The following is a 14,258-nucleotide window of genomic DNA, read 5'->3' on the forward strand; positions in this document are numbered from 1 at the left end:
AGCACCGCCCCATGTGACGTCACCGACTCGGCAATATGCCGTGTCGGTGTCGGAACTTTCAGACCGCATTGCCGTGTTGCTCTGGGGATGGGACCCGTGTCCTAATCCCGTGTGCGACACGGCATTTGTGGTCTGAAAGTAGTATAAGTAATCTAGGGGGAGCTGTATGAAGCAGTGAAAAGAGTAGAAAAGTGACTCAGTGTATAAGTTGCCCATGCCAATTAACTTTGAGGTAAAATTTATCAAGTGCAATCTATAAAATTACATGTAGCAGCTAATTGGTTGAGTTGTATTGTAAATACACCCAGTGGCAAACGCAGGATTTTTAGAAGGGGGTTTCCATATGTAATCCAAAGTTTCCCACTATGCAGCACATTATAGTAAGTATGGGAGACTGAGGGAGCGGTATCAGCCCAGAAAATTGGTCTTTTTATACACTGGATACTGTATGGATACTGTATGGAATACAGTATTAATATTTAACAGTACAAATGGTCTATAGCAGTGTTTTTCAACCACTGTGCCGTGGCACACTAGTGTGCCTTGAGCTGTTCTCACGTGTGCCCCCAGACCTAGAGATGTCCAACCCAGTTTACAGCCACCACCAGTTCAACAGTTATTTACTGGTCTCTTCTTTTCATGTAAAGGCCAATATATTTGATTTTTGTTACCTGTGGGGAACAGTGTGATTGTTTTTTTTTTATATGGGGGCCAATCGGTTTGTTTTTTCCTGTGGGGGCCAATGTGTTTTGCCCTGTGGGGATCTCATGTTGTGCCTTAGCAATTTTAAAATCTTATTTAGTGTGCCACAAGGTAAAAAGGTTGAAAATCACTGGTCTATAGTATTGGCTGTTTCAAACATTTAAATACTATAAGTGGTCAGGAAAAGGTTAAACATATAATAAATAAATACGTAAACATAATGGGGTAAATTTACTAAAGGAAATTTGTAAAAAAATAGGTGTATTTGTATCCAGAAATACACTTATTTTTGACATTTACTATCCCGAAAATACGGCAATTCGTATTCGTATTGATGTGCTATCAATACGAATACGAATTGCCATATTTTCGGAATAGTAAATGTCAAAAATAAGTGTATTTCTGGATACAAATACACCTATTTTTTACAAATTTCCTTTAGTAAATTTCCCCCAATATAACCAGTACTGTACTTTCTAAGCTCACAATCTCCCACTTCATTGTAAGGCTCCTGTCTCTTCCTCCTGGCATCTGCTCTCTGGTCCATTGCGATGTTTGAGTGCTCAGATCCACACATACAGTTAATGTGGCAGAGGAAGCTGGTACACTGGGCGTGTGCAGCAGCTCTGCTCTGTCCCTTACACTGCATGATGTGGTGGCGGCTCTATTGATCATAATATATACCAGTGCTATTGTTGTCATAATTTAAGGTACTTGTCAAGAGGAGGGGGGTTTCCAGCCAACCAGAAACCTTCCCTGCATGTGCTTATGACACCAATACACCAGTGGGGAAGAAGCCCTGTGTTTTGTACAGTAATCAATAGAATGTTACTTGTAATGCTGGGCTAGGAGAATGGGGGCCTCATCAGCCAAATCCTTCATGTAAGACATACTGTATTATTTTTTATCCCTGCTCAGTACAGTACCTGCAAGTCTTTTGAGTTCTCTGGTAAAGAAATTTCTTGTTCAATCCATTGACCTTTTGTTGACACATTTTGTTCAAAAAGTACTATTTCTTTCTGTGAAGGAAGATAATGAAGTGTTGAAAATAGATGGGAACACAGTAAAGACATGTATAAAATGATGTAATTTGAAACCAAGTCTTCTCCTGAGTTATTTATATTTGGCAGTGAGGGGAATCAATAGAAAGACTTGTTGAATATGAACATGTCACATTTGTACAAACACTCATCTCAGAGTAAATTAAACCTGAGGACTTAAACAAGGGTGCAATCAAGCTCTGTTCATTAAGGACTGAAACATAATGTCAGTAAACAATCACAATTTGAAAAACACAGTGATGAATGCAGTAATGAGTGTGTCTGGGAGTCAGCAGTTCCCCAAATTACAGAGTGCGCAGAGGGTTAGATTACACCAGAGGAATCTCGCTTTCCAAAACAGAATGTACTGCACCCCTGTATTGTGAGCTGCTTCTGCATAGAAAACAATACATGACATGGTATGTGTATGGTCATTTATTGCACATACGCGTATAAAAGAAGAACTAAGTACCCCAGATGTGGGTAATAGAACTGGAGAAGCCACTCGCTCATTTATATACACACTTAACTCAGTTTTGCCATTTGTGCTGCTTTCAGCTCACAAGCCGCCCAGTGTGAACCGCCCGGTATTAACAGCAGATGAGAGCCTGGGTGCACAGCTTTCCATAGCCAAAATGCTCAGTGTGTATGCAATGAGCGATTTTCAGCCCATCGATTTTCCCCATCATCTCTCTGCATAAACGCTGGCCAAAAAACACCCAGAGTGTATGCACCTCAAGTTAGATTCATGTACCATCTGTCTGGTACCATACTAGGTATGCAGTCAGTAAGTCAACATTGACAATGTCAACATTCATTACGTAGCGAGGTTTGGTTTTTGGATTCCACACAAGGTTTTCCCCGCCACAGGTGAGGGTCAAGTGAGGCCTCTCTCCCAGTGGTGGGATTCGGCCTGGGTAGCCTAGTACCAATTATCTTATAAGTGTGAGCCCCACTGTGGGAAACATTTTAAGGTTGGTGGTGCTCCCCTGAGTCCAATACAAACATAGAAAGGCAAAAGAGAGAAAAGAGGACTCTTGAAAAGTGTATTATGTAGTTAGAATAAAACGTAACTTTAATTTAATTAATTTAAGGTGTGGGACGACGTGACCTATTTTATTAGACCAAAGTTTGAGGTCCAGTCTTGCAGTGAGCTTTCAATATATATGCTATGCACTGGAGATTTGGTTCAGAAATAGAACCAATACATTGTATGTGTCTTGTGATGAGAGTAGTTTTATTGCACTAGGGCTCGTCTGAGGCAGATGGTGGTTGACAATTAGGTATTTTAGCAAAAGGGTTAAATTAGGTAGAGACTGCTTGTGATCAGGTCACACTGTATTTACCTAACTTAAGGCCCCCATACACTAGCCGATTTTGGTCAGATTTCGGCCAGATCAGTCGGATCTGGCCGAAATCGGACCAAAATCGTCCCCTCAGATCCGATGCGCATCGGATCTGGGTCGGGTGGTCGGACCTGCTGCACGTCCGACCACCCGACTTGGGACCTAGTGGGGCGGTGCGGTGGTGGAGGGAGCAGGGGGGGCTGGGGGGGCCACAGGCGGCATAGAGCCGGGCAGGTGGAGCCGGGACCTGTCAGTACTGAATAAAAAAAAAAGCCCATACAATGAACGCTCAGCCAATCACAGGCTGCCCATGCATTGTATAGGCTTTTTTTTCTAGCACTGACAGCTCCCGGCTCCCTCTGCCCGGCTCTATGCCGCCTGTGTCCCCCGCAGTGTCACCCCAGCCCCCCCTGCTCCCACCAGCAGCCCTGCTCTGTAGCCCCCCCCCCCCCCCTGCTCCCCGGGTTTTTTACATGTGATAAATCGAGACGATTTATCACATGTAAAAAATGGCACATCAAGTGCCAATCTAATCAAGTTCCCCCGAGTAGCAGCCGGGGAAGCTCAGGGGGAAGTCGGGGGCGACTTGTCCTATGTCCTATTGTCCTATGTCCCTTTGGGGGGAATTTACTAAAGGAAATTTGTAAAAGAAATAGGTGTATTTGTATCCAGAAATACACTTATTTTTGACATTTACTATCCAGAAAATACGGCAATTCGTATTCGTATTGATAGCACATCAATACGAATAAGAATTGCCGTATTTTCGGGATTGTAAATGTCAAAAATAAGTGTATTTCTCGATACAAATACACCTATTTTTTACAAATTTCCTTTAGTAAATTCCCCCCAAAGTGTGTGCAGGAACACTTTAAGTCTGAAATAGAAGTCAAATACTTGTGAGGAATTCTCGTGATCAAGGACACGACACATAGTATTACTTTGTCTCATCACCTTATATCAGTATCAACTTAGATTAAAATCTTCTAAAATCTTCTAAGTTACATATTACTTTGTTGCCAGTTACAGGTATCAAATACAGGTCTGTACAAATGTCTTAAATCACTCTGTGCCACTTATATATATGTGTTGTTGTTGTTTTTTCCTGCGGACTACCTTACTCAAATACGGTAATTAACTTTTTTCTGATCTCTGGGGATCAACCATGTACCTAGCATAAAATATTTGACAGAACGTGAGACAGGTAGACTTTCTCCAGCAATTTTGACTATTATTGACGTTTCCTGCCATGTGCTATCACGGATGGTGTAATGGTTAGCATTACTGCCTCACAGCGCTGAGGTTACGGGTTCGAAACCCACCATGGCTCTAACTGTGCGGAGTTTGTATATTCTCCCCGTGTTTGCGTGGGTTTCCACTGGGTACTCCGGTTTCCTCCCACAATCCAAAAATATACTGGTAGGTTAATTGGGTTCCAACAAAATTAACCCTAGAATGTCTGTGTGTGAATGTATATGTGGTAGGGAATATAGATTGTAAGCTCCACTGGGGCAGGGACTGATGTGAATGTTCAACTATACTCTGTAAAGCGCTGCGGGAAATGTATGCACTATATAAGAAATTGTTAATAAATAAATGTGCTAAATACAGTGTGACCTGATCACAAGCAGTGGAAAAAGTGACAAAAGATGGGATGTTCCCTCCACCGGCTCCCTTGTGAATTTATAATACGTCCCTAAGTATACAGGAATGGTCCTCTTCTCCAAATACTGGCAGACATATACAGATATATATAACCATACGTTCCTCCTGTCCCAGTAATGTCTCCTCTTCTCTTTGTCCCACTAACGTCTCCTCTTCTGATCGCAAGCAGTCTCTGGGCAGTATTCAATGAGGCCAATTCGACATGTTTCATGGCGAATTTATGCTATTTTCACTTTGGAAGGTGATTTTTCTGTGTCAGAAAGTAAATCACTCTAATCAACGTGCACTTTTCGCCGACGGCGAACAGTGAATGACGGACAATTCACCGTCTGATAGTCTCCGCAATTCGCTGTGTTTTTTCAATGGGTTTTTCAATGTGATTCGCCGTGAGTGTATTTAATGAGAAGATTTTTTTTACACATAACAGCCAGCAGGGGGCCGGGAGCCAAGAGCCGCTCATTACATATTCATATATTCACTGCTCCCGATCATTACATATGCACGATCGGGAGCAGTGTTAGCGGCTCCTACCCAGTCCCCTGCTAGCTCTCCCGGGGGGGCAGCTTGTGCTGGCTGGGTCCCGGGGAGCTCTCCTCCCACCAGCATACATTCTGGGGCAGGCAGGAAGACTTCCATCTCCCTGCCTGCCGCCATCCCCCGGCTCCCTGCAGCATCCGCCGCAGGGTTTAACATTCGCCATCAGGGGCAGCAGCCCCTGCGACATTGAATACTGGGACAGTGAGGGCTGGCACCGAAGGCTCCATCCCTCCGGAACACGGCGACTGTGCAGCGAATCCTAAACAGGATGTCAATCTTTTGATTTTGTCGACCTATTCTCAATGATGACCCTGTGTGTCAACACTGTGCTAGATTCTGTCTATACTTTGTTCCATACTCCTCCTGGAGTTTCTACTATTATCAACATACTGGATGAGACAAATTTATTTTTCTCATTTACTCTAGTAGGCTCTCTAACAGCCAGTGGTATCATGTAGGGCCTAGTGATACTTAGCATTGTGCGGGCCGTGGGGACCTAATTGTTCTTTTAGGGCCTCCCAATATTGTTTGTGAAGTGAGCACTGTAGGTGAAGCTGGGTGGTTATTGCTACAGTATGAAAAAGCAGACTTACTGTATATACTGTAGCTACTTTGTTGTTGTATAATATAGGGTGCTTTTTTTTAAGTACTTGCATGTTAATAATAGAAGGTTTTGTAGGTACTCTCCCCACAGCACTCTCCCTGCACTGCTCTCCCCACAGCACTCTACCTGCACTGCTCTCCCCACAGCACTCTCCCTGCACTTCTCTCCCTGCACTACTCTCACACTACTCTCCCTGCAGCACTCTCCCCACACTACTCTACCTGCACTACTCTCCATGCACTACTCTCACTGGATGGGTTCTAGGTAACTCGCAAAAGATGAATGATGGTGGGAGATGTTTAATTGAATAATAGGTTATGCAGGTTTAAGTACTCTTCCTGCACTACTCTCCCTGCGCTACTCTCCTTGCACTACTCTCCCCGCAGCACTCTCCTTGCACTAATCTCCCTGCAGCACTCTGCCGGCACTACTTTCCAGCCATTTTTCCATTGAGTCACTTTGAGTAGTGTTTGTTTTTTTCACCTGTCTTATGTCCCATGCAGCAACTTATAGAAACCTTTGTATTAGTTTCTCAATATGGAAAAATGAGGAAAACGAGAAATAAAATTGCACCTGGGTCACAAGGCAGGGTCCAAACAGTAACTGTAACCTAAGAATAGTTGTATTATATATTAATAATAATCGGAATATAACAATTGGTAAATAAAAATATTTTTACTATGGAAGAAATGAAATAAAATACATGATATAAAATTCAATAAAAACACACTTGTTCTACCTAGACCTTTATGTGGTTAATCCTTTTGTGCAATGGTAATCGTGATACAGTCTTTTTGAGAGTTCTATTCCCAAATGGGAATTTTAGTACTCTGATCTGCTGGGCGTCCCCAGTCTTGCAGAGAAATACTAATATTAAAAAAGAGAAAATGTAAAAATATATAGATTTTTAAGGGGAGTTCATTAAGTCCCAAATTGAAGGGAGAATCTGTCCATCCAACGATAGCCTTTTATCGCAGAGCTTTGAGTGGGAAAGTGGCCCTGTTGATGACTTGCTCACCATTTGGGTGATGGAGGACAAATCTCTTCATTTTGTCCAAACTCCCGAGTGAGCGAGCAGGTATGGCAAACGTTGATTGGCTGGTGGTTTATCACTCTCCATTTTATCACTTTTCAAGCTTAGTACATCTGGCTCTTTGTAACATGTAATACTTTTATTGTTATTGAGCTGCTCCAGTGCATGAAACAGTATGTTATGGAACTGGCATCTGAGTATCTGAGAAATATCCGCAATGGAGTCGAAAATCATTGTATGTCTGCACAATTTAAAGCTCACTTGTGTGTTCCATCAATGATATGGGCGAGCTTTAAAACAGAAATTGGAGAAAGACGTGCAAGCAGCATTCAGTTCAACTTTTTTTTTATATAATGGTATTGTGTTTTGTTTATATTTTGAGAAATGTAATTTTATACTTTTATATTGTTATACTGTATGTAAAATGGATTGTAATGCCTTTATAATTCATTTAGCATGATAATATAAAAAGCAGTGTTTCTTGAATTAGTTATTGTTCGCAACTTCTTCGGGGAGGGCCATGTTGGATCTCTGGAGGCTTAAAAGGCGTACAGTGACCACTTCCACCTGTGCCGCAACAAAGACCTAGCTTGGGGTTGAAACGCGTTGGGTACACAAGGGTGGAGCGGTTCCTGTATAATACATGGAGATACATGTGAACCTTTAGAGGGCAGAATGAGGAGAGCAAGAACCAGTAGCATGTTCTGTACTTGTTGGATAACAAAGGAGAGTTAGCCATAAGGGGAAGCTGCATACCAGGGATATATTACATCTGTCGTCTGGAATACAGGTGGACTCCAAGGATTTGGTAGGCTCATTTATCTTCAGAATGCCTGTGCCAGTATATATTTCTTATGAACATTTTATGGAATAACAAAAGAAAGTTATTTGCTTCTTATATTCACTGTTATTGAAGTAGATGTAAAAAGTCTGTATTATTTTGGTAGAAACTCTTCATTTTGCAAATACTGTGAATCAAGGAATGAAATATCTGGCTTGGAGACACTCATTTTAAGTGGAACATTTATCATACTTGAAAAGAAGAGGGAAAATCTGTGTTTAAGTGATTCTGAACATAACTCAGTGCTAACAAAGACTTACGGAACTTGTGTCTTTACGCCAATGGCTAATATTTGCTTTTCTGTGTTAAAACTTAAAATGTGTCATCTCAGCACACCCCAATGGGCACAGCCTGATACTAGATAATATGACTAGAGTTAAAAGTGGAGTTTGCAATGGAGGCACAATGGTCAATCTGAGGGGTAGATGTATGAAGCAGTGAAAAGGGAGAAGTGAGCCAGAGGAGAAGCAGCCCATGGCAACCAATCAGCTGCTCTGTATTATTCAAATTATAGATGTTACTTCAGTGCTGATTGGTTACCCCTCAGATACAGTATGGTCCATTACCAATTCCTTGGTTTTCATGTGACAGATCTAGCGTCTTCTATTTCACACTATTCCCATACTGTATCTCTCAGCACTTAACCACACACCTAAATGCTTCTTCATTTAACATCCAATTTTATCATCACACTCCCTGCCTGCAAACTGCTCCCTCACGTGTAGAAAAAGGGGGTTTGTGAGTCCGCACAGAAGCCTTATTTGGTATTTCCCCTCAAATTATTCTTTGTTCATTTCAGTAGTTACGTAATAATTATCTAAATAATTGACTTATAGTTTATATTGCTCTAAACCAATAACAAGTGGGTGCGACCCCCCTCCTAATGCAATTGCAAATTCAAAGCTTCAAGATTGAAGGGAAAAGATGGAGGGATGGTGGGGTGCACTCCCAAAGATAATTCGAGGGGTTCTCCAATTGATATAGCAATTTTTAATAAAACATAACTTTTATTAATTCATATAAAAAGAGGCACAGAGCCTCTCACAATAAAAATTATAGTAAGTGCGAAAAAAGACAAGAAAAAGTGTATTAAAAATAAAGGGGATGTTGTGGGGACTGTCCGTAGTGGTCCCTCCTATTAATTGATCTCTAAATTTGGTCCATACATATATTTTTTATATACAACTATAATATTTGGCGGTTGAATATAAATGTCAGTGTGTGGGGATTGAGTAGAGTGTGTTTTAATTGTTTAAGGATTGTTCGGTCCTTAAACAATTAAAACACACTCTACTCAATCCCCACACACTGACATTTATATTCAACCGCCAAATATTATAGTTGTATATAAAAAATATATGTATGGACCAAATTTAGAGATCAATTAATAGGAGGGACCACTACGGACAGTCCCCACAACATCCCCTTTATTTTTAATACACTTTTTCTTGTCTTTTTTCGCACTTACTATAATTTTTATTGTGAGAGGCTCTGTGCCTCTTTTTATATGAATTAATAAAAGTTATGTTTTATTAAAAATTGCTATATCAATTGGAGAACCCCTCGAATTATCTTTGGGAGTGCACCCCACCATCCCTCCATCTTTTCCCTTCAATCTTGAAGCTTTGAATTTGAAACTGCTCCCTCACACGTGATCACATTTCTCCTCTACATCCTTTGTTTGTTCTCCGGAAAGCACTTGGAAGTGTTTGGCACTTTATATTGTCTGCTTTTGAAAACATATTGTGATGTGATTAATTTCTACACTGTACAGCAGATTTTTGGCACACATATAAATAGACAATAAAGTTATTTTATTTAAAAACCAAAAAACATTTCAAAATATTACTTTGTTGTGTGAAAACAAAAGTGTTTGCTGCACAATAAATAAGGGTTGCTATTCAATTGTTATCAGAAACAGATGAAGAGACACTACATTTGAATTTCATGTAAGGTTTGGAGTAAGGGTGGAGATAAAATTAAGACAATGCTATGTGTTTTTAAGAATTTAAAGCTTTCATAAGAATTGGGTGTTTTCTGTGTCAAATAAAGAAGATAAGGTCCGTGTTAGGCAGGGGGTGCGGAGAAACCTTTTTGCGGGCACCGGCTGTCCCGTTAGACTCCTGCGAACTAAGGCTTCACCTATAACAGCCATGTTCATAGGGGTATATTAGTTCCACCCCCACACCGGTGCCGCCAGGTCTTAAGGGTGACAAAGCTGCCGCAGGAGGCCAGGTGCCGCAAGATGGATTAGCAAGCGTGAGGGCGCAGACCCTCCAAAGGAGGAAATAACCAAAAAAATGCAACAATGCAAAAAGATGTAACCAGATATAGGGAATCACAATGACAAATAAGTGTAACAATACAAATGGTGGTACTATAAAAGAATATAAGAATATAAAAAGTAAGCAGATATCTCCTGACTTACCTTTAAGGTGAAATGGCAGACCAGAGCAGGAGACACACACAGCTGGAAAGCTGGGACAGCAAGGCAAATGAACCAGGAACATGCAGGGCTGCAGCACGCCCAAAGGCAAGGGCTCAGGTGTCTGACCCAAAGGAAAACTGGCTTATATACCCCTCACCCCGTTCTCCAGACCACCTGTGGAACCTTAGAATGTTTGGTGTACAGATAAAAATATACTTTTTTTTTGCCTTAAAACTTGTGTAGAAACACACCAACCCTTTTGGTATCTCTCGCCTGTAGACCATTAGGATTGAATGTATCACATGTTTAGAAATGTGACAGTTAGTAATAACTAAACCTGTGCACTAGGTAGGTGGTTGGTTAATGCACAGACTGAGCAGTAACCTTTAGGAGAAGAAAAGTCAGAGAATGGCTCTTTAGGTTGAATGTCATCTTTGGCCTTTTGATAAAAGCCAGATGCATACCTGCCAATTGCCGTGAATTTGGCTGTACAGTCCTGTTTCTCTGGGACTCTCTTGCTGTGTTACCCGCAGGTTGCAGTATTCTGTGGTGGGGGCTGTTGGGAGACCTTGCATGCGCACTTTAAGAATAAGTCTTACATAAATGAATCTAAGAGATTTCTGTGAAGTGAAATAATTGAATTAACACAACCTTTTTATATTGTCCTTGAACACGGGCACAAAAGAGCCTCGTTTTCTTTTGACTCAACTCTGAAAGTAAATGAATGCTGTTGGCAAAGAAACCACTTAATATTTCTCTCATCTGAGATTTTATAATATTATTTTTCTTGCTATGGCAGTAAATTCCAGCTGTGCAGGAGAGCATACGAGTGAGAGACAGTTAATGGAATCTTACCTCATCAGCGTACAGCAGTAATCTCAAACTGTTGTCCTTCTCAATCATGTAATGAAAGTAGAATTGGCAGCTCTTTCTGTTGTGATACAAGGAGCTTTTCAAATAAGCCTTTTTGTGCAAATTGCTGATGCTCCCTTCCACAAACATAAAGTGTCCTGCAATGATAAACAAAGCGGTTATGTGCAGTGATATTCAATCCAGGTGGGCCAAATCATCAAGCTGTCTGAGATGACAAGTGGAATAGTAATCCTCTTATTCCTGACACACCTAGCTATGGGAGATCCAGAGAGATCCATGCAAGATAATGGGCGGTATTCAATGTGAATACCGGCGATGTGCAGCGAATCCTGTTTAGGATTCGCTGCACATTCGCCACTGGTCGCCGCGTTCCGGAGCCTTGGTGGCTCCGGTATTCAACGAGTCAGGGGCTCACTGCCCCTGACCGGCGAATTTGAGCTCCTGCGGCGAACGCCGCAGGGAGCCTGAGGACGGTGGCAGGAAGGGAGATGGAAGTCTCCCTGCCTGCCCCAGAACGTTTGTGGGGGGGAGGTGGGCTCCCCGCGTGCCAGGCAGCACAGGCTGCAGGGGACCACGTATATTGCCAGCAGGGGACCGCGTATATTCACTACACCCGATCATGCATATGTAATAATCGGGTGAAGTGAATATATGAATATCTAATGAGCGGCTCGGCTCCGGCCCCCTGCTGGCTGGTCTGTGTAAAAAAAACAAAACATTTTTTTTATTAAATATATATTCTTGTGCTTACAGCACATGAATAAAAATAGCATGCCCCTCCTCAGAATAAAATTCCAGATTTTTGACACCAAATGTAAAAAACAAAACACTTTATTTTAAAAGTTCACATTCCACTTCACCATAAAAAGATAGCGATTGCAACTCGGTGAATCATGGCGAAAAAAAACCATGAAATGTATTCGGCATCTGGTCATTGAATAGGGTGATTCACCGTTTTAGTCAGAAATTCGCCTTACAGCACAAAATCGCCATAAAAACCTGGCAAATCAGCCTCATTGAATACCGCCAAATGACACAATTGGTGGCATTACATTACAGAGGCGAGGCTATTGGCGCTTAGAGAAGGGTTGGTAGAGAGTAAGTGGGTGTGGGTCTCTGTAGGGGCCTTAGATTGCAGGGAGGCGTAGCCGCGCCAATACTGTGCAGTGGACCCCACTGTAGACACATAAGATGGCTAAATGATGAGGGGATAATGCCCACCCCTAGCAACATATGTTGCCACTCTGCCCTGGGTGGAGGCTTGTTTATATTGCACATCAAATTAAATCTCTGCTCTTCCCACTTCAATGGAGAAGTCACTGGAGAGCAAAACAGTGGTAGGGATGTGTACACTCCAGGGACCTCCACATCTCCCAGTTTGTGGGTCTCCCAAAATTTCCAGGAGAACGGACAAGTACAATGTAGTATACCCAACAAGACAGATTTATGGTTAGGTGCAGTTCAGTAAATTCCTTGGTGGACTACTGTGCGGTCATAGAAACTGCACACAAGCTACTGCAAATTCATTTCGGATGTCTCCAAGGCCGCAAAATCCGCAGCCTTGTGAGTCCTCCAGATGATGCCTGCCCCCCCCCCACACACACACACACACACACACGTATGCATGCCACAATCATCCATTCGCAGCCTCGGGTGCGAGGGAGAAATCATTCGATGGTCGGCGACCATTAAATGATTTCTCCAGCGTTAGCAGATCTGAGACAACTCTATGGTATCTCTGATCTGCAACCGCTCTGTGCGGGAAGCGGGCCTACAGCTGACATCCGCTGACGTCAGCTGCCCTCCCCCTGCTCATGCATCTCCGGGCAATTCGCATGGGAACGCACATTAAATGCTGGGCATTCTCGTAAATGTTTCCAAGCGCCACCGTCCCACACTCTCCACCCACACTGCTAGGTACGAGTGGGACGGCGAAGATGGAGTTCGCCATGTCCACTAGCACCATGCGTCTGTACATGCGCAGAACATTCCCCTGTGCAAACATGCGGGGGAACAGTTACATTATAATAAGGTCCATTGTGTTAACGCAAGAAACAATAGACTGTGCAAGCCGCTCAATTGTGTACAATCTAGAACGAGCTATGTCTATTATAGCTAAAATCATCCATACCCAAAATCACCTCGTGTGCATAGTCAATATCGGTGGTTCTGGGCTCAAGGGAATCACGTAGTCACAATTGCACCATGTGTAAGCACCTTTAGATCTACTTATTATTTTTTGGTTAAAACAAAACAGGAGTGGCCCATTCTATTACCTGTCCTATTTCAGTCTTTTCTGGCCATCATACCTGTTTTCCAGGCAAGCCTATTGCAGAGAACACCGATCAGGGTGACGGCTCCTATGCATACAGCAGGCGTGCAGCCATCTCCCTCAGCAGACCGCTGGCTGACTCCTGTGTTCCAATCTGTCAGCTGCCCAGTGTTTTCTCATACACCGCACTGGATTTTGTGGCTCATTCGTGACCCCCTGACCTCTTTTAACAAGACCCACAGGAGGATAAATTGACATTTCCACTTTAGCGCTGAGATTTCCCATTACGGCTGCAGCATCTGTCTTCTCCAATATGTCTGCATGTCTGTGCTGCACTGGTGTATGAAATATATAGTTGAAGACCTAGAAGTAGAGAGACCCGGAGTGGATGTAGCACTGTTTTTTTTCATTCGCCTGTCATTATAGATACAGCTCTGAAGGAAAGCCAGCGCCGCAGCACTGCTCCTCTGATTCACTCCGTGAACCTGATATTTAACCATTTTCCATGGTTAGATGCTCTCTGTCAGCAGAGATGTCACATTAGCAACACTCTTACTGTAGTTTACAGATAGGGGCCTTGTCTGGGGATCCGATTTATGGTTTAATGCACAGGCTAGTTGAACATTAAGACAGGCACTAATGTAGGTAATGTTCTACGTGGGATATGAGTCTCACTAAGTATTATCAGAGCAGATTGCATGCAACATGGCTGTTAAGCTGTAGCACTCTGCAGAGTATACAGGATACAGACCTGTGCGCTGGGAATCACTCGCTATGTATTGTATCTTATGACTGGGCAAGCAGGGCCGCCGAGAGGGGAGGGGGGCGGGTACATTTTACCTGGGCCCGGGCCTATCAGGGGGCCCGGGTCCCAGCACACACAAAATAATTTTTTCCCCCAGCAACTGGTGCGTTGC

The 14,258-nt window shown here is 42.7% G+C and overlaps 1 protein-coding gene across 3 annotated transcripts in view; it reads right to left on the bottom strand.

The window, feature by feature from the left end:
* Window positions 1–14,258, bottom strand: part of MALRD1 (MAM and LDL receptor class A domain containing 1) — a 442,313-nt gene that overhangs the window by 318,705 nt on the left and 109,350 nt on the right. For 2 of the 3 annotated variants that reach the window (XM_083189314.1, XM_083189313.1), the window contains exons 7-8: window positions 11,052–11,206; window positions 1,629–1,721 (exon numbers count right to left, since the gene is read on the bottom strand). In XM_083189314.1, the coding sequence (XP_083045440.1) occupies window positions 1,629–1,721; window positions 11,052–11,206 (248 nt within the window). Of the gene's footprint in view, window positions 1–1,628; window positions 1,722–11,051; window positions 11,207–13,378; window positions 14,077–14,258 lie in introns of those variants that run through there. The other variant, XM_083189315.1, reaches the window with a different exon arrangement.

This window comes from Crinia signifera, chromosome 5 (assembly GCF_055691185.1).
Source record: "Crinia signifera chromosome 5, ASM5569118v1, whole genome shotgun sequence".
NCBI classification, from domain to species: Eukaryota; Metazoa; Chordata; class Amphibia; order Anura; family Myobatrachidae; genus Crinia; species Crinia signifera.